Here is a 19,241-nt window from a genome sequence, read left to right as displayed (position 1 = left end):
CTGGATACAGCCGTTGTGACACAAAGTGATACATTGCTGGAATCAGGGTCTCTTTCCTACATTATGCTCTCTCAGATGAATACCAAGAACCTTTAAAAATCATTAATAAAAAATAGTACCCTGCAGTAAGAAAAAAGGGGTTTTCCTGAACACATTTTATAGCATATATCAATTGAATGTATCATCAAGCCAAGCACAGATCCAGAGAATGGGCATCTCACCCGCTACAAGAAATAAGAGCCAATACCACAGATTAAGGCCATTGTCCAAATACACACATAGCTGGTGCCATCCCAACAGCCGCTGATAAATGGGTATGTACTGCCAGGCTCCTGATGAATGTGTATGTACATAAACATTTCTCACATGATCGGCATTGACAGATGCATGCCAGGACACATTAACAGCTAGCGGGTGTCAGCAGGTATTGTACGTGTGTATAACTAGGATAGATGCCTGCTGGCAGTGCGTGGGTCTTGGTAGGCACCTGACGCCATTTCGTCAGGACCTCTCAGCTCCTGATGCAGAAGTTACAGTCACTTTAGAAATCCTTTTATAATTTTTCATTCGCACTGCAAATCACTGTGGATCAAAAATTGTAAAGGTCTGACATTCCTCAAAACCACACGGTCCAAAAAAAATTAAAAAAGGGGGGGGGGGGGGGGGACATGTGCACAGCCCCACCAAATATCATTGGCACAAGTGCCATTTGTGAAGAATGCTAATAGCGCTCGTACGGGAAAGTCAGTTGTGTGCATGAGCCTTAACATTTCCAGTGCAAGGCATGTAGAGAAATTGTATAAATGATTGAAGTGGGTCACTCACCCCCAAAATGCATTTTCAATGGGCTATACAGTGTTGTAGGGGATTTAGGCCCTATAACAACCATACTAGCACTGTGTTAGGGTGCCTTCACACTGCATTGCTCAGTGGCCCCATCAGGCTTACATCTGACACCCCCCCCCCGGCAAAACGGGATTCGAATGTATGAGCCAAAGGGGCCATAGGCTATAATGGTGCCGACAGAGCGAATGTGCGCTTCATCATGCATCATGGCGCAGTCTACGCACCATTCGCTGCACTTCCGGATGTATTCGTGTTTCCAAAGGGCACTGAAGCCTCATTTGTATATGAATTAAAAGTTATTTTCTGAGGCACAGTACCAGTAAAAGGTACAATGCTAGTATGGTTCCTATAGGGGCCCAAGTACCCTACAACACTGTGCAATATCCATTTTAGGGGATGATGGCCTCGCTTTAATAAAAGCACCTTAGGACTTCCTGCTGTCAATCGTGTTACAGCAAAAGATTATCTAGTGGAGCCCAGGCTTACACTACTTCTCATTCCGATCGAATTCGACAATTACATTTTCTACAAAGACATTTTAAGGATGATACAATCGGCTACATGCCTCGGTAATCACATAATTGACTTGTTACCATTAGTGACAGACAATAGGAAGAACAGTTCTTTGTTGCTTCAGAAGACAGCAGTGGCAGCACCAGGCCTTGGCAGAGCATTCTGTAACAGCCAGAGACTGGTCTTGCATAGTAAGACATTTGTTAGAGGCCAGCTCCTTCTCATCTGTGGTCCTTAAATCAATGAATTGATATTCTCAATGTGAACTTCTTATGGCTTACCTGTCCTCGGTTCATTGCCACTGAATTTCCCTACCCAGGCAAACTGTTTAGATTTTATCAGCTACATTCCAGGCGTATTGAACTGTGGGAAACTTTTGCCTTAAAAACTGCAGTTTAGAAAAGCTACCAGTAGAGCGGACCAAAAGGATTTGCTTGACACTGCTTCAGCGGCCACCACGTCGATAGTCCACAGTCACTGAATCTCCACGCTGGTAAATCTTCTAACTAGTAGGCCCCAGGAGATCATCAAGTTGCGGCACGACGTACGCACGTTGTGTAGGCCACATATCAGGCGCCAGAGGGCACAGCTAGAAGATTTATGGATCAGAGAATCTACGGATGTGTGTTGTCCATCCCTTTATGTACATATAAACACACAAGTTATTTTGGTTTTGTGTACAGAGTAAAGCTTCCTCCTCCATCTGACATGTAGACCATCAACCGAACCTGGCCACAGCCAAGCGGAGTTCAATGGAGCCAACTGTCACAGAAAAACATAGCTGAGCACAACACTTCTGACCTATCCAGTGGACAGCAGATATCATACTTAAACTGGAATACCGTTTAAGACTTTTCTCTCAGGTAACAGCCATGTTGCTTTATTTACTGCAATTTTGTCTATCCTCAGTGAAGTGGTGTGGTAATGGGAACCATGTTTATTGCATCGAATGATGGACTTGGAGACCTCATTGCTAGCCACAACACATTGGGTGGTTTCACCAACAGAGGAGGCCACAGGGACCCAAAGTCATAAATTACAAAATTAGATTAACAGGTGACGTACCCTTTGATGGGGTATGATTTACCTGTCCTACCCAATTTTCTCAACACTAGGACAGTCCCCTTCCTTTGCCTTAATTGCACAGCCTGTTCGAACATTATTGAAGGCAATGAAGTCACACACGCCAGGTAAACCATATCATTGTTTTTCTTTTTCCTTAGCGACATTGTGAACAAGACCCCTTAAATGTTGAAAAATGTTTATGGTCTCCTTTCTTCCTGCACTTTGATACCGATTGACGTATTTACTACACGATTGTAATAAAGTAGTATTTGCATTTTGAATCGAAAAATGTGCTGCAAATTTCTCTACATATACATCTTGGTGTAACACAGCCCACGGCACCTTTACACGTCTTGTGGGGGTCTTTTCCTGATGAGTCACAGCTGTTTCAGCAGGACAGGTACCCATACAATATCAGGCAGGTGGGTTTAATGTAACTGTTCATCAGTTATCTAGTACACATCATACACTGTAAAATCTCCTGAATGCCAAAAGGCCATTACACTTTACATGCACCCAGTGAAAAACATTGCCGGAAGTTCATGAAGTTGCTGCCGACTTAGCACCAGAGAGCATTAGCTTGCTACATAGACACCAATATACCCTGAAGGATGGTGAAGACCACCTTCTCCTACAAATAAAACCATTGCTGCAAGATAGAAACCCTACCCCAGATGACACTACATCGTAATGCTTGTGCTCCACTGTGAGATCAGACGTTCCGATACTGGAAAACCACCAAGGAGAAATTGTTACAGCACCCACAGAGGGGTAGAAACACTGGGATGGAGGGAAAACAATATTGCACACGTCAGAGAATAAAACAGTTTGATACATGCCGTCGCAGCAAAATCTATGTAACCATTCCCTTACATTCTGATTTAAGATGGTTATTTTAAAGAGGCTGTCCAGGACATCAAGCCACAAATGACTAGACAATGGTGGGCCCCTTCACATAGACAATCAATATAAAAGTCTTGGACAACTGCTTTCATATGGCTTCTTATCTACTATGTAATTACTCAATCCCCAAATTGCCCAACACATTTTACCAGCCATGAATGACATGAGAGGTCCACACACCTTTAATATATTACCCAGTAACTATAATGTAAAAGTACCCATAAAGGCCAAATAACCAAAAATGTTAGATTATAACATTTTGCGGTCGTATGAATGAAGTGTTAGGCTGTCCATGAACAGGTTTCCATCTGGTCCGTCCAGTTCTTGAAGTAGCTTTTCCGGGTCTATTCTGTTTCTTGTTCAGTCATCAATTGCTGGTCGCACCCTGTCAGAGCTTGTACACGTAAAGAAGCACACCTGTTTTGTTCTGTAAGGCTAGGTTCACATTTGCACATCTGCAGCTGTACAAGTCGGACATATATGGAAAAATGATAATTGCTTACTGGTAATTTGATTTTCCGGAACCCACGACAGCACCATACGAGAAAGAGAATTTGTCCCCAAAGAAGGGAAACCTACAGATTCAAAAGTTGGAGCCTCTCTCCCCATTTCACTGGTTTAGGGCCCCGTCACACATAGCGATCTCGCTAGCGAGATCGCTGCTGAGTCACAAGTTTTGTGACACAACAGCGATCTCACCAGCGAGATCGCTATGTGTGACAGCGATGAGCGACCGGCCCACCTGCCAGGTATTGCTGATCGCTGTAGGAAGCAGCTGGACATTTCTTTTGTCGCTGGTCTCTCGCTTGCCAGCACACATTGCTGCGTGTGACAGGCAGGAGACCAGCGATCTGCTGGTAACTAACGTACACATCGGGTATCCAAGGGACGTGCGTCCCTTAGATACCTGATGTGTACGTTAGTTACCAGCTCCCTGCATCAGCGGACAGGTAACTAACGAACGCAGCGACGCCGGGCGCTCGGCATCGCTGGTGAAGCTGTGTGACAGCTCACCAGCGATCACATAGCGACTTCACCAGCGATCCTGACACGTTGATATCATTGTCGGGATCGCTGGTGAGTCGCTATGTGCGACCCCAGCTTTACAGAGCAAAAGAGGACCTCTGTTTACTTAGTTCAGTAAAGAACATACACACAGTGACTTGCGAAAGTATTTAGCCTCCTTGGCTTTTTACTTATTTTGTTATATTATAACGCGTGTAAATATTTTTGCAATCAGATTTGTGTGTGATACATCAACACTAAATAGTCTACGTTAGGACAGGGGAAATGGTCCAAATCCAGGAGAAGATGGATGGTACAAAATACAGGGATATTCTTGAGCAAAATATGCTTCAGTTTGTTAGTGATTTGAGACTGGGACGGAGGTTCACCTTCCAACAATACAATGACAGCGCATACTGATAAAACACGAGTGATTTAAGGGGAAACGTGTAAATATTCTGGAGTGGCATGGTCAAAGCTCAGACTTTAATCCAATTGAGAGTCTGTGGTCAGAGTAAGATTTCTGTTCACCAGAGAAAAACATCTAACTTGAAGGAGCTGGAGCAGTTTTGCCTTGAGGAATGGGCAAAAATCCCTGTGGCAAGATGTGGAAAGCTCAGAGTCTTAAGGCCCCGTCACACACAGCGATTTTGTGACACATCAGCGATCTCGCCAGCAAGATCGCTGTGTGTGACGGGGGATCAGCGACCGGCCCCTCTGCCGGTTATCGCTGATCGTGCAGCATCGGCCAGGGCCGCTTTTTGATCGCTGGTCTCTCGCTGGCCAGCACGCATCGTGTGGCAGCGAGAGACCAGCGATCAGCGACACTGGACGCTGGTTTCTAATGTAAACATCGTGTATCCAGGAGCCGCGGCTCCTGGATACCCGCTGTTTACCTTGGAAACAGTCATACACGCTGGTTTCCAAGGTAAACAGCAGGTATCCAGGAGTCTCACGGCTCCTATTTACCCGATGTTTACCTTGGAAACCAGCGTGTACGCCGGTTTCCAAGATAAACAGCGGGTATCCAGGAGCAGCAGCTCCTGGATACCCGACGTTTACATTAGAAACCAGCGTCGCTGGTCCTGATCGCTGGGGCTGTCTAACAGCTCACCAGCGATCAGTCTAACGATGTCCCAGCGATCCCATGTCGTATCGTTGGTGGGATCGCTGAGACATCGTTATGTGTAACGGGGGCTTTATCCAAAGCAACTTGCAGCTGTAAATGCCATAAAACGAGGCTCTACAAAGTACTTACTTTAGGGGGGGTGAGTAGTTATGCACACTGAACTATTCAGTTATTTTGTTTTCTTTACAAAAAAAAAAAAAAAGTTCACAGCTGTAGGCATGTTCTTTACATGAACTGATGCAGACCTTTAAAAAAACTAAAACACTCCAAGTTGTGGGGTAGCAAAACACAAAAAATTACAAAGGGGAGAGGTGGAGGGGGTAAATACTTTTGCCTACACATTCGATAGGAAAATTAGGAGGAAAGGATTTTCTTACCAACAATTTTTTCCCCTTCTTCACCCAATGAAAAAGTGCAAAAGGCAAGAAGAGAAGCCCAAAAAAGCCCATAGAAGGAAAAGAATAAAGAGGGTTGCTTCAAGGATTTATTTTTGCGATCCCCAAAACAGCACCATACAAGAGAAGTTAAAGTAATCCTTAGGAAGGGACCACCGCTTGAAGAACCTTTCTCCCAAAGGAAAGATCAGAAGCACCCAAATCCAACCAGCAGTGTTTAAAAGAACGTGGATGGCAAAGACCAAGTTGCTGCTCTATAAATCTGTTCAAGAGACGCAATGGCCATTTCTGTTCACGAGGTAGATCTCTTTCTTGCAGAGTGATCTTTCAAATTTTCAGGAGCAGGGTTGTCTGTCTGAAGAATAGGCTAGAGAAATTGCCGAGCTAAACCAACTAGCAAGGGTCCCTTTAGATGCCACCTGGCCTTTCTTTGGCCCCTGAAAGAGAATGAAGAGAAGTAGCTTTCCACCACCCAGATACTGCCACCTTCTCCAGTATCTCATCTAGGACTGGTCTAAAAAGGATTTCTACATGGCATACCACAATTTTTGACTGAAGATCTCCTGCCCAGTTCTTCAACCAATGAGCCTGGCAGCAGAGTTGGATGAAGCGCACAAGGCTGTGAGTCTTACTGTGTCCACTAGAAAATCAGCAGCCGCATTTGTTCTTTGAGAGGAGAGTGCAGCTGATCTAACCATACAATAAGTGATCTTGCTATGCACGTTGCAGTGATAGTTGGCTTAAATGCAGCAGTCCCAGACTCCCAGGCCCTTTTTAGGAAACTTTCTGCCTTTTTAGCTAAGGGGTATTTTAAGAGCCAGGAGTTATCTAACGACACGGCCGATTTCTGAGATACACGTCAAGAGCCACTTCAATTTTTGGGTCTTTTCCCAACCCAGAAATATCTGTTTCAAAGGGGAATACTTTTAAGCTCCTTTTGGAATGAAAGCTCTTATCAGGCTTCTTCCATTCCGTGTTTATCATGTAGGATACGTTCTTATGTACTGGGAAACATTTGTTTCTTCACCTCCAGCCCCCCAAACATCACATCCTGTATGGTTCTGGGCACTTTAATGTCCTCAGTTTTCAGGGTGGCCATAGCCACCTTGACTAATTTGTATGTGTCCTCTTTGGGAAACAAGGATGGCTTATCATCTGAGAATAACGATGAGACATCTGAACAATACCCTTCTAATTCCCCATCTTCCAAGTCCTCGTCCAAGCTTGTATCCAACTTCTTAGCAGGAACATAAGGGGTCCAATTCTCAAGTCCCTTACAATAGCCTTCAAGTTATTCATAAAGGACAAGGATTCTTTTGCCACCGTTTTCTCTATGCAAGGTGGGCACAACTTTTTGTTATAGGATGGCAACAATTTGGCTCTAAAAAGTGCACAGTCCTTTTTTTTATGTATTCAGTGCTTTTCTAGGCTTGTCCTGAGGGAAAATATATTCAAGAGGCACAGCATTAGTCTAAAAGTAAAAGGGGTATTTAACTCGCCCACCCCAAGGGCAGGAAACTACTGCGCACAAAGGGGCTGCTTCTTCCGCAGGATTTCTGGCCACCTTAAATCTGTCGACCCACTGATGCAGCCAAGAATGGTAGGAGAAGAGCACCTTTTAAATATGCCATCCCCCCAGAAGCTACAGTAGACGCTGGCAACTTTCCCCTGTATGCATGTGAGCACAACATCCTGCGGCCCTCAGGAAAAAAGTAAGGGTATGCATCCTCCTAAGCCGCTCTACTTGCACTGCAATCGGCTGCCCTGTACCCCCAGATGATCCACTGGGAACTCCAGCGACTGCTTCAGCCTCCTTCGCAGAACAGGAGAGAGGGAAGTTTAAAGGTCACCCTCTATCCTGCCACACTCCCCCACTAGGAGGGGGCGGGGGTAGAATTACTGTCCAAAATCCCAGGAAACCACAGAAAGAACGCTCGTTTAGTGTAAAGGCCCCGTCTCACATAGCGAGATTGCTAGCGAGAACTACCAAGAACGCTGCAGGGATAAACATTGACTACTCCCCCCGGCAGTGATCTGGTCCCAGCGATGGGGCAACGCCAGCATGGTTTCAGCTACCGCTCCAAGACTACAAAGCGGCTGGCTGGTGTAACTGCACCCCCCCTGGACCTGACCAACAGTGGTTCTTCTTTGGGGCCAGCTGTCAGTCAGAACCGGGGGCGCAGTTACAGCGGCTGCTCTATACTCAAAGCAATGACTGAACCTGAGCCAGCACCACTATGACGGAAACCAAATGCTACCGCGGACAATAAAGTTCATTTTCTCCACACAGCGTTCGGCTAAATCCAGGCTTGTAACGCTATTAATCTATGGATTAAGCACATATCTGCAGGATAATAGCATTTTTGCTGGTCCCTTTACGCCCCTTAGGCCAATAATAGCTAAACCCGCCAATACTGATGAGTTCAGCCAATAGTCTAATAATGTATATGGGGGCAACAGATAATTCTGTGTCAGGGATGTTAAGACATGTTTGATTTTCGCCTGCTAGCATTTTTTTTTCTCCCGGAGATAAGCCACTGCCAGACATGTTCCATAGAAATCACAGGATGGTTCAGCCAACAGCCATCAAATGTGTATGGAGGCTTAAAGGGAATCGGTCAGCAGTTTTGGCCGATATAAGATGCGGCCATTGCCTTTCAGGGCTTATCTACAGCAATCTATAATCCTGTAGATAAGCCCCCGGTCTGACCCAAAAAAGAAAAATAACTCATACTCAGCCGGGGTCAGTCCGGTCATATAGATGTCTCAGATCCTAGTCCGGCACCTCCCATCTTCTTGCGACGACGCCCTCCTGCTTGCTTCATGGCTCCCCGGCATCGCGCTCCTGCGCAGGCGTACGTCTCTGCTCTGTTGAGGGCAGAGCATAGTACTGCAGTGCGCAGGCGCTGGAATTCTCTGACCTTTCCCGCTGCCTGCGCACTGCAGTACTTTGCTCTGCCCTCAACAGGACACATAAGTACGCCTGCGCAGGAGCGTGATGCCGGGGAGCCATGACTCAAGCAGGAGGGCGGTGTTGCAAGAAGATGGGAGGCGCCGGACCCGCTACACCCATCAGACCGGACCGACCCCGCTTGAGTATAATAAAACTTATTTTTCTTATCTTTCAGGTCGGATCGGGGGCTTGTCTACCGCATTATAGAATGCTGGAGATGAGCCCTGAAAAGCAGCAGCCGCCACATTTTATATCGGCCAAAACTGCTGAAAGGTTCCCTTTAACCATTTAATCTAAGTGATTGAGACGACTAGGTCAGAACATCCCCAGCATGCTCTGGTTAACACTTTCCTATGATTGTAATGTGTCAGAAAACAGTCCATCATATTGCTCTGAACAAAGAACTGCTGGGAAACCATGGGCCCCAGGTCTAATCTATAATGGAAATGGGCTCTCAACTGGATAACGCAAGTTTAAAAGTATGTGCACACGTTGCGGATTCATCTGCGGATATTCCACGTGGAATCTGCAGAATCCGCAGGTCAAAATGCCTGTGTTTTACCTGCGGATTTCCAGTGGATTTAGCCTGCGTTTTAACACCTGTGGATTCCTAGAATGGAATAGGTGTAAGGGTCTGTGCACACGCTGCGGATTTTACTGCGGCTTTTTCAGCGCGGATTTGCAGGCGGTTTTCCCCTGCGGATTGACACCTGGACAATGGAACAGGTGGCAAACCGTTGTGGAATCCGAAGAATTGACATGCTGCGGATTTAAAACCGCAGCAAATCCGCATGAAAAAAATCTGCAGCATGTGCACTGCGGATTTGAAATCCCATTGGCTAACATTGTACTGTACAATGTTTGCGGAACTGCTGCGGATCCGCACGGCCAAATCCACAGCGTGTGCACACACACCCTAAAAACGCTGCGGAATCAGCACAAAGAATTGACATGCTGTGGAAAATAAACCGATGCGTTTCCGCGCGGATTTTTCCTGCATCATGTGCACAGCGGTTTTTGTTTTCCATAGGATAACATGGCAATGTACATACCTTGGAAAACTGGGCCAAATCTGCAACGTGTGCACATACCTTAAGGTTTTGACTTGGCCTCCAAATTCCCTAGATCTGAATAGGATTGAATATCTGTGGGAGGCACTAAGAATAATGCAAGTAATATCACAAATCTACACCTGCTGAAGTCAGAGACTCTGCCCTGCTATACACTCGTGTTATCAGATGCCTTTGAAAGTCAAAACAAAGGAAAAGTGTGAGTGTGTGCCATGGGGTGCCCACTGCGTGCCACATGCACAATAAGGGATGCTGCAGACTTTACTCAGTCGACATCAGCGAGAAATGGTTTTCCTTACATCTCCTGATGCAATTCTGGAAATATATAAAAAAAAAAAAAAAAAAAAAAAAAAAAAACACAGTGGGAACAACTTTATGCAATCACTAATATAAACAGGAAGGTTCAAAGATAAACCTGTGCATTCCTGAATGTAAAAAGTCCAAAAAAATAAAATTGCTGCAAACAGGCTAAAAGCACAAAACTACAAGACAAGAAAACATCAAAGCCTCCCTCCCGTGAGCTGACACTCCACATCACATGCCCAATGCAATTACGCTCCAGAAGCGCCCCTCTGTACTGGCGAAGGGGAAGTGACTCAGCGACAAGGAAAGCCACGATTATGTCTGCTTACATGACGCTTCGAGGATTATTAACAGGGTATGATCCTTGCACTCCAACACAATAGGTAATAACGAGCAACCACCACAATCACAAAGCAAGCAACAAGCGTCGCACAGTAATACACCGACTGTGGCCAGCGAGGATCAGGGGGTTCACTCACTAACAACATTTGGGCAGGACGAATAGTCGGGAAAATACACGACATCCACTGCCATTGAAAGGCACGTGATACTGAAGAAAGCTGGAATCTCATTGTATGCAGACCATTCACCCATGATTTATAGCGAGGCAGCAGATCAATGTGATTATTTATTCACTACAACAGCCAGAGCTGACATCAGACGCGGCCAAGGTCAACTTCACCCATTTTGGCAGAAGGACGGTGTGTTTGCAATCCACACATTTGGGAATCCAACAGGGAAAGGAAGTACTGGTATGCAGGAGAGACTATACTCTTTACTTGATAAATGTCAACTCTAGCCTTAACCCCCTCTAGTCCCCACATTAGCTGACAACTCTCTCCTGCCCCCCCTCCCCTAAAAAACATAGGCGCCAAACATTTACATCTTTTCAACGACGAGAGAGGGAAAAGTCGCAGATAGTCACATCGCAGCAAATCTGTCAGATCACGGTCCAGTCTCGCCAAAATTAGTACATTCGGCTGACTTTCATGAAGTGTGAATGGAAACTTAAGGCATAGTAATGGCCCAACCTCCTGCATTAAAAAAAAACAAAAACAAAAAAAAAAACACACAACTTGATAATTTGGCGACACATGGATCTGAACCCCAGAAGCCAGCGCTTTTTTAAGCATTGCTGAAAAGTGTGACCACTTATTGCTTGCCTTACATAGTCACTGTACGTGTCCATGTGTGGTGGACCAAGTAGGAACCATGATGCACTGACGGACCCGCAGGGCTCCTGGCCAGAACTTGCCAGCCTCATATATGCCGTTGAGTTTGGGTTGGGAGACTTATAACCGGTCCATGAATCTCAGACCATGCAGAGAAGGACATTAAACTTAATTGTTCACAAAAAGACATGTACCGCAGCTACTAAGGACACCTCTGTAGCTCGCAGGAAGAGAACTAAGGTAGTGGTAACTTTCTGTTGAGTGTGGGGGTTTAGAAACCTTCTGATTGGTTCTCTTAAGGAAGTTTTTCATTGAGACACATTTGTAGGGGAAATACTAAATGGCTGCAATGTACTGTAAATCATCACAACAGTCAGATGGCCTGGATTTCTCAGAACAAAGGCATTTCTGCACTCCAGGATATAGAGCCCCTTCTATATGACAAGGGGTTGTCTTTATAGGATTAGCTTCATATGACCAAACACGAGAATTACAAGGGCTCTATTACAAGTGACTAGGAACATGATCACACACTGTTCTAGAACAAATAGATTTGTTTTCATGCCGGATGTCAGAGATGTGACACTTAGATATGTAACAGGGGAGAGGTTCTATGTGCTGTTAACAGAAAAAAAATATTAAAGGGACAGGTTCATTAGAGAGAATCTTTCACCAAATCTATCATGTTGAAATGGACAGTGCTCTGGCTGCAGAGAAAATAAAACTTTGTATTTTTTTTTATTTTCGCCTCTCCGTTACAGAGATATCAAAGTATTTGCACAAAATTCGTTAACTTTCATTAACCAAGTCCGAGTGTGGTGTTATTAGTTTTCACTGGTGGCACGCACTTCTTCCTGTATGATGCTGACCAATCATAAGAATCGTAAGCAGGCAGCAACGCAGCAGAAAAAGAACATAACCCCACCACAGCTTAAGTTTCTCAAAGGATGAACTCCTGGTCTTTCCTCCTGCATGATTAGAAAATGCAGCTGAGTTTAACTGTGTCACATTACAAACTATCAGCTCTGCTCCTGTCGTAGCACTGTAAGCTCTGATGTACTGTCCATCTCCATACACTGCCTGTCCAAGGGCGAATCAGAATTATGTATGTTGTGCTCACAGCATCTTGTAATCCCTCTGTGAGAGCAGAATGTCACAGAGCACAGAGTAGTTGCTTCTACTCCCACTGTAGAATGATTACAAGAAGTCTTTAGCACAACACACAAGTGTTATTACTGATTCATCTACAAACAGTGTGGGGGAAGGGCAGTATAACAGAGCCAACAGTGGTATGGAGGGGAGGAGAGGTGTTTGTAATGTGACAACTAAACTCAGCTGGGTTGCTCATTCCCCCACAGGGACCTTATCTGAAACATTTGAGTAACAGGTACTCTAATCTCCCAGCACTATTCATGCAGGAGGTTAGACCAAGAGATCAGAGCTTTGTCCTTACATCTCACACACTATATGCACTATTGTAGGTAGGTGTTACTCACCTCCAGTGAGAACTTTCTAATAACACCTCCTCACAATAGCTTACTTTCTTGGTGTGTGAAATGAAATATACATGAAACGTGTATTGGGGCCCAGGGAAGCATAGCCAGACCCCAACGCAACACACCAGGTATTCACTGTCCCATGCATCTATAGTTAAAATGTTTCATACTTGGTTATTTGTGTGAATTTAGATACCTGCATACAGATCTAATAATGGACACCTGGGTTATACTTGAGATATATACAAACCCTCTTTTCTTATACACTTGCACATGGTTTTGCAGCGTGCAAATAGGTATTCTAATATATAATCCTTGCGCTGCCTGTTGAATCTGTAACTTTTATTTAACAAAAAACTCTTAAGATCAAAGAATCCAATTACTCAATATATACACTGCTCAAAAAATAAAGGGAACACTTAAACAACAGAATAAAACTCCAAGTCAATCAAACTGTCCACTTAGGAAGCAACACTTATTGACAATCAATTTCACATGCTGTTGTGCAAAAGGAATAGACAACAGATGGAAATTATTAGCAATTATCAAGACACCCTCAATAAAGGAGTGGTTCTGTAGGTGGGGACCACAGACCACATCTCAGTACCAATGCTTTCTGGCTGATGTTTTGGTCTCTTTTGAATGTTGGTTGTGCTTTCACACTCGTGGTAGCATGAGACGGACTCTACAACCCACACAAGTGGCTCAGGTAGTGCAGCTCATCCAGGATGGCACATCAATGCGATCTGTGGCAAGCAGGTTTGCTGTGTCTGTCAGCGTAGTGTCCAGAGGCGCTACCAGGAGACAGGCCAGTACACCAGGAGACGTGAAGGGGGGCCGTAGGAGGGCAACAACCCAGTAGCAGGACCGCTACCTCCGCCTCTGGGCAAGGAGGAACAGGAGGAGCACTGCCAGAGCCCTGCAAAATGACCTCCAGCAGGCCACAAATGTGCATGTGTGTGCACAAACGGTTAGAAATCGACTCCATCAGGATGGCCTGAGGGTCCGATGTCCACAGATGGGGGTTGTGCTCACAGCCCAACACCGTGCAGGATGCTTTGCATTTGCCACAGAACACCAGGATTGCCAAATTCACCACTGTGACGCCCTGTGCTCTTCACAGATGAAAGCAGGTTCACACAGAGTATGTGACAGACGTGACAGTCTGGAGACGACGTGGAGAGTGATCAGCTGCCTGCAACATCCTTCAGCATGACCGGTTTGCAGTGTGTCAGTAATCGTGTGGGGTGGCATTTCTTTGGAGAGCCACACAGCCCTCCATGTGCTCACCAGAGGTAGCCTGACTGTGATTAGGTACCGAGATGAGATCTTCAGACCACTTGTGAGACCATATGCTGGTGCGGTTGGCCATGGGTTCCTCCTAATGCAGGACAATGCCAGACCTCAAGTGGCTGGAGTGTGTCAGCAGTTCCTGCATGATGAAGGCATTGAAGCTATGAACTGGCCCACCCGTTCCCCAGACCTGAATCCGAATGAGCACATCTGGGACATCATGTCTCGCTCCATCCACCAACATCACGTTGCACCACAGACTGTCCAGGAGTTGGCGGATGCTTTAGGCTGTGTGCACACGCTGCGGATTATGTGCGGATTCATCCGCGCGGATTTTGTAAAATCCGCAGGTGAAACCGCAGGTCAAAAGACCTGCGGTTTTACCTGCGGATTGCTCTGCGGTTTTGCCCTGCGGTTTTTCATCTCCTCAATGGAGGAGATGGCAAACCGCAGGAGAATCCGCAGAAAGAATTGACATGCAATTCTTTCTGCGGATTGAAAACCGCAGATAATCCGCGCGGAAAATTCCGCACCGTCTGCACTGCGGTTTTTGATTCCCATAGGGAATCATGGTACTGTACACCGCAGCAGAAACTGCTGCGGGTCCGCAGCGGCCAAACCGCTGCGGAACCGCAGCAAAATCCGCAGCGTGTGCACACAGCCTAAGTCCAGGTGTGGGAGGAGATCCCTCAGAACATCAGCAACCTCATCAGGAGCATGCCCAGGCATTGTACAGTAGAGAGGTCATACAGGCACGTGGAGGCCACACGCAATACTGAGCCTCATTTTGACTTGTTTTAAGGACATTACATTCCACTTTAATTTTGTGTGCGACTCCAAATCCAGGCCTCCATTGGATAATAATTTGATTTCCATTGATGATTTTTGTGTGATTTTGTTGTCAGCACATTCACCTTTGTACAGAACAAAGTATTCAATGAGAATATTTCATTCATTGAGATCTAGGATGTGTTGAGTGTTCCCTTTTTTTTTTTTGAGCTTTGTATTTAAAGGCTGTTTGCTGTGTGGTCCATCAAACAAGAGGCACCTGTTCACCATTATTACTAATTTTTGTAATGTCAATTTAACTAAATTTTGTTTAATAAAATATATAGTTATATACGTAACATTATTGAGGTGGTACTTATGTAGGCCCTTTCCATATGGGCCAAAATAGAGGCCACATTATCAGGCTTGTTCTTATTTCTACTCTGGTCCGTTTTGCAGACAAAATTTACAATTTACGTGAAGGTGTCAGTGAAAAAAAAAAAAAAAAAAAAAAAAAACACTGATGGCATCCGAGCCCTGTGCTTTCTCACCAAAACACTGGCTGGTTGTGATAAGGACTTTGGAAAAACGCCATCAACGACCACTAATCTCTAGAGGAGGAAGGGGGGGGGGGGGGGTGATGTGGGGACCTCGGCAGCTGATTTCTAGGGAGGAAGGATGGGGGGTAGGGGACCTCAGTCGCTGTTCTCTAGGGCGGACGGATGAGGGGAGGGGGGACCCCGGACGCTGATCTCTAGGGCGGACGGATGAGGGGAGGGGGGACCCCGGACGCTGATCTCTAGGGCGGACGGATGAGGGGAGGGGGGACCCCGGACGCTGATCTCTAGGGCGGACGGATGAGGGGAGGGGGGACCCCGGACGCTGATCTCTAGGGCGGACGGATGAGGGGAGGGGGGACCCCGGACGCTGATCTCTAGGGCGGACGGATGAGGGGAGGGGGGACGCCGGACGCTGATCTCTAGGGCGGACGGATGAGGGGAGGGGGGACCCCGGACGCTGATCTCTAGGGCGGACGGATGAGGGGAGGGGGGACCCCGGACGCTGATCTCTAGGGCGGACGGATGAGGGGAGGGGGGACCCCGGACGCTGATCTCTAGGGCGGACGGATGAGGGGAGGGGGGACCCCGGACGCTGATCTCTAGGGCGGACGGATGAGGGGAGGGGGGACCCCGGACGCTGATCTCTAGGGCGGACGGATGAGGGGAGGGGGGACCCCGGACGCTGATCTCTAGGGCGGACGGATGAGGGGAGGGGGGACCCCGGACGCTGATCTCTAGGGCGGACGGATGAGGGGAGGGGGGACCCCGGACGCTGATCTCTAGGGCGGACGGATGAGGGGAGGGGGGACCCCGGACGCTGATCTCTAGGGCGGACGGATGAGGGGAGGGGGGACCCCGGACGCTGATCTCTAGGGCGGACGGATGAGGGGAGGGGGGACCCCGGACGCTGATCTCTAGGGCGGACGGATGAGGGGAGGGGGGACCCCGGACGCTGATCTCTAGGGCGGACGGATGAGGGGAGGGGGGACCCCGGACGCTGATCTCTAGGGCGGACGGATGAGGGGAGGGGGGACCCCGGACGCTGATCTCTAGGGCGGACGGATGAGGGGAGGGGGGACCCCGGACGCTGATCTCTAGGGCGGACGGATGAGGGGAGGGGGGACCCCGGACGCTGATCTCTAGGGCGGACGGATGAGGGGAGGGGGGACCCCGGACGCTGATCTCTAGGGCGGACGGATGAGGGGAGGGGGGACCCCGGACGCTGATCTCTAGGGCGGACGGATGAGGGGAGGGGGGACCCCGGACGCTGATCTCTAGGGCGGACGGATGAGGGGAGGGGGGACCCCGGACGCTGATCTCTAGGGCGGACGGATGAGGGGAGGGGGGACCCCGGACGCTGATCTCTAGGGCGGACGGATGAGGGGAGGGGGGACCCCGGACGCTGATCTCTAGGGCGGACGGATGAGGGGAGGGGGGACCCCGGACGCTGATCTCTAGGGCGGACGGATGAGGGGAGGGGGGACCCCGGACGCTGATCTCTAGGGCGGACGGATGAGGGGAGGGGGGACCCCGGACGCTGATCTCTAGGGCGGACGGATGAGGGGAGGGGGGACCCCGGACGCTGATCTCTAGGGCGGACGGATGAGGGGAGGGGGGACCCCGGACGCTGATCTCTAGGGCGGACGGATGAGGGGAGGGGGGACCCCGGACGCTGATCTCTAGGGCGGACGGATGAGGGGAGGGGGGACCCCGGACGCTGATCTCTAGGGCGGACGGATGAGGGGAGGGGGGACCCCGGACGCTGATCTCTAGGGCGGACGGATGAGGGGAGGGGGGACCCCGGACGCTGATCTCTAGGGCGGACGGATGAGGGGAGGGGGGACCCCGGACGCTGATCTCTAGGGCGGACGGATGAGGGGAGGGGGGACCCCGGACGCTGATCTCTAGGGCGGACGGATGAGGGGAGGGGGGACCCCGGACGCTGATCTCTAGGGCGGACGGATGAGGGGAGGGGGGACCCCGGACGCTGATCTCTAGGGCGGACGGATGAGGGGAGGGGGGACCCCGGACGCTGATCTCTAGGGCGGACGGATGAGGGGAGGGGGGACCCCGGACGCTGATCTCTAGGGCGGACGGATGAGGGGAGGGGGGACCCCGGACGCTGATCTCTAGGGCGGACGGATGAGGGGAGGGGGGACCCCGGACGCTGATCTCTAGGGCGGACGGATGAGGGGAGGGGGGACCCCGGACGCTGATCTCTAGGGCGGACGGATGAGGGGAGGGGGGACCCCGGACGCTGATCTCTAGGGCGGACGGATGAGGGGAGGGGGGACCCCGGACGCTGATCTCTAGGGAGGATGGATGGGGGGGACCCCGGACGCTGACCTCTAGGGAGGACGGATGAGGGGGGGGGGGACCCCAGACACTGAGGATGCGGGGGGACCCTAATCTCTAGGAAAGACGAATGGTCGGGGTGGGGGGACCTTGTACGCTGAGGATGAGGGGGGACCCCAGACGCTGGTCTCTGAGAACAGATGAGGGGGGACCCCAGACGCTGATCTTTAGTGATGAAAGATAAGGGAGGACCCCAAACACTGATCTGTAGGGAGGAAAGATAAGGGAGACCCCAGTCACTTATCTCTAGGGAGGAAGGATGGGGGGGAGAAACCCCGATCACTGAACCCATAGTCACTCCCCAGAGAGGAGCAGCCGGGTTGTGGGACCTCGTACACAAGTTTGCACAGTTTGCAGGCGCTGATGTCACACATAGCCTGTACTATGACACAGTGTGTCGCGAGTATGTCGGGACAGCTCTCACCGTGACAGCAGAGCCGCCGTCGGGCAGCACACTTCCTCCTCCCCGGGCAGGAGATCCGTCACTTCTCTTCCAGCCCGATGTCACACACCTGTCCGCCGCTACCACCGCTCCAGCCTCTGCAGCAGACATAGCCCCGTCACCTAGCACAGTCCGGGGGTCTCCCCCTCTGCTGAGCGAACTCCGCACCACATTCAGGACCGGAATTCTTCTCTACTACGAGGAGTCACCTGGGCGGTCACAGCACACGTTACTCCATGAGCAGGTGAAGGACCAACATGTGTCACCCGCTACAGCCGCGTATCCAGGAGACAGGGCGGTGGTAACGTGCCCGGCTTACCGGCTGACTACCGACCGCACCGGAAGCTGTTAGGCAATACACAGCAGCTGTGCAATACACTTCCCTGCCTAAGAATACCCCGCCCACATCACCATTAATAACCAATTGGCAGGCGCAGCGAATCAGACCAATCCTGGCGTGTTTCTGTAATTCGGGTTGCTGGATGAGACGCGGTCGGTGATTGGTGCAGATCTGGCATGTGTAGTCACACTCAGTGTTGTGCTGCCGAGCGGTGGTCTCTTGTGCTGCTTCCGCCTATCGCTTGTGGATCACCATTTCTTATATCCATCACGCTCGGACTGGGGAACAGAGGAATCCCCCTGTGCAGCTCTGATACACTCATTCCATTTTATGAGCAGTTCTTGGTATAATTCACTTTCTCGTTCGCCTCATTGGGGGACACAGAGACCATGGGTGTATGCTGCTGCCACTAGGAGGCTGACACTATGCACAAAAAAAGGTTAGCTCCTCCTCCGCAGTGTACACCCCATCGACCGGCACCAATTTCCTCAGTTTAGCTTAGTGTCAGTAGGAGGTGGACACGGGTCTTTCATTAGACCCATATCTACCTCGTCGTGCGTCGTTCCTTTACAGGTTCTACGGAGGGATACAGAGTGAACAGTCACATCTGTACTCCCATATGGAGTCTGCGAG

At 49.1% G+C, this 19,241-nt stretch overlaps 1 protein-coding gene across 3 annotated transcripts in view; it reads right to left on the bottom strand.

Moving 5' to 3' along the window:
• Positions 1-18,652, bottom strand: part of ATP2C1 (ATPase secretory pathway Ca2+ transporting 1) — a 153,997-nt gene extending 135,345 nt beyond the window's left edge. For 2 of the 3 annotated variants that reach the window (XM_073569367.1, XM_073569375.1), the window contains exon 1: positions 18,251-18,652. In XM_073569367.1, coding sequence (XP_073425468.1) covers positions 18,251-18,379 — 129 coding nt within the window. In that variant the 5' untranslated portion in view covers positions 18,380-18,652. The remainder of the gene's footprint in view (positions 1-18,250) is intronic. The other variant, XM_073569385.1, reaches the window with a different exon arrangement.
• Positions 18,653-19,241: the final 589 nt, after the last annotated feature.

This window comes from Dendrobates tinctorius, unplaced genomic scaffold, assembly GCF_039654945.1.
Source record: "Dendrobates tinctorius isolate UK_male_01 unplaced genomic scaffold, ASM3965494v1 ptg000005l, whole genome shotgun sequence".
Taxonomy (NCBI): domain Eukaryota; kingdom Metazoa; phylum Chordata; class Amphibia; order Anura; family Dendrobatidae; genus Dendrobates; species Dendrobates tinctorius.
The sequence above is the reverse complement of the archived record's forward strand: the minus strand, read 5'-3'. Positions and strand labels throughout refer to the sequence as shown.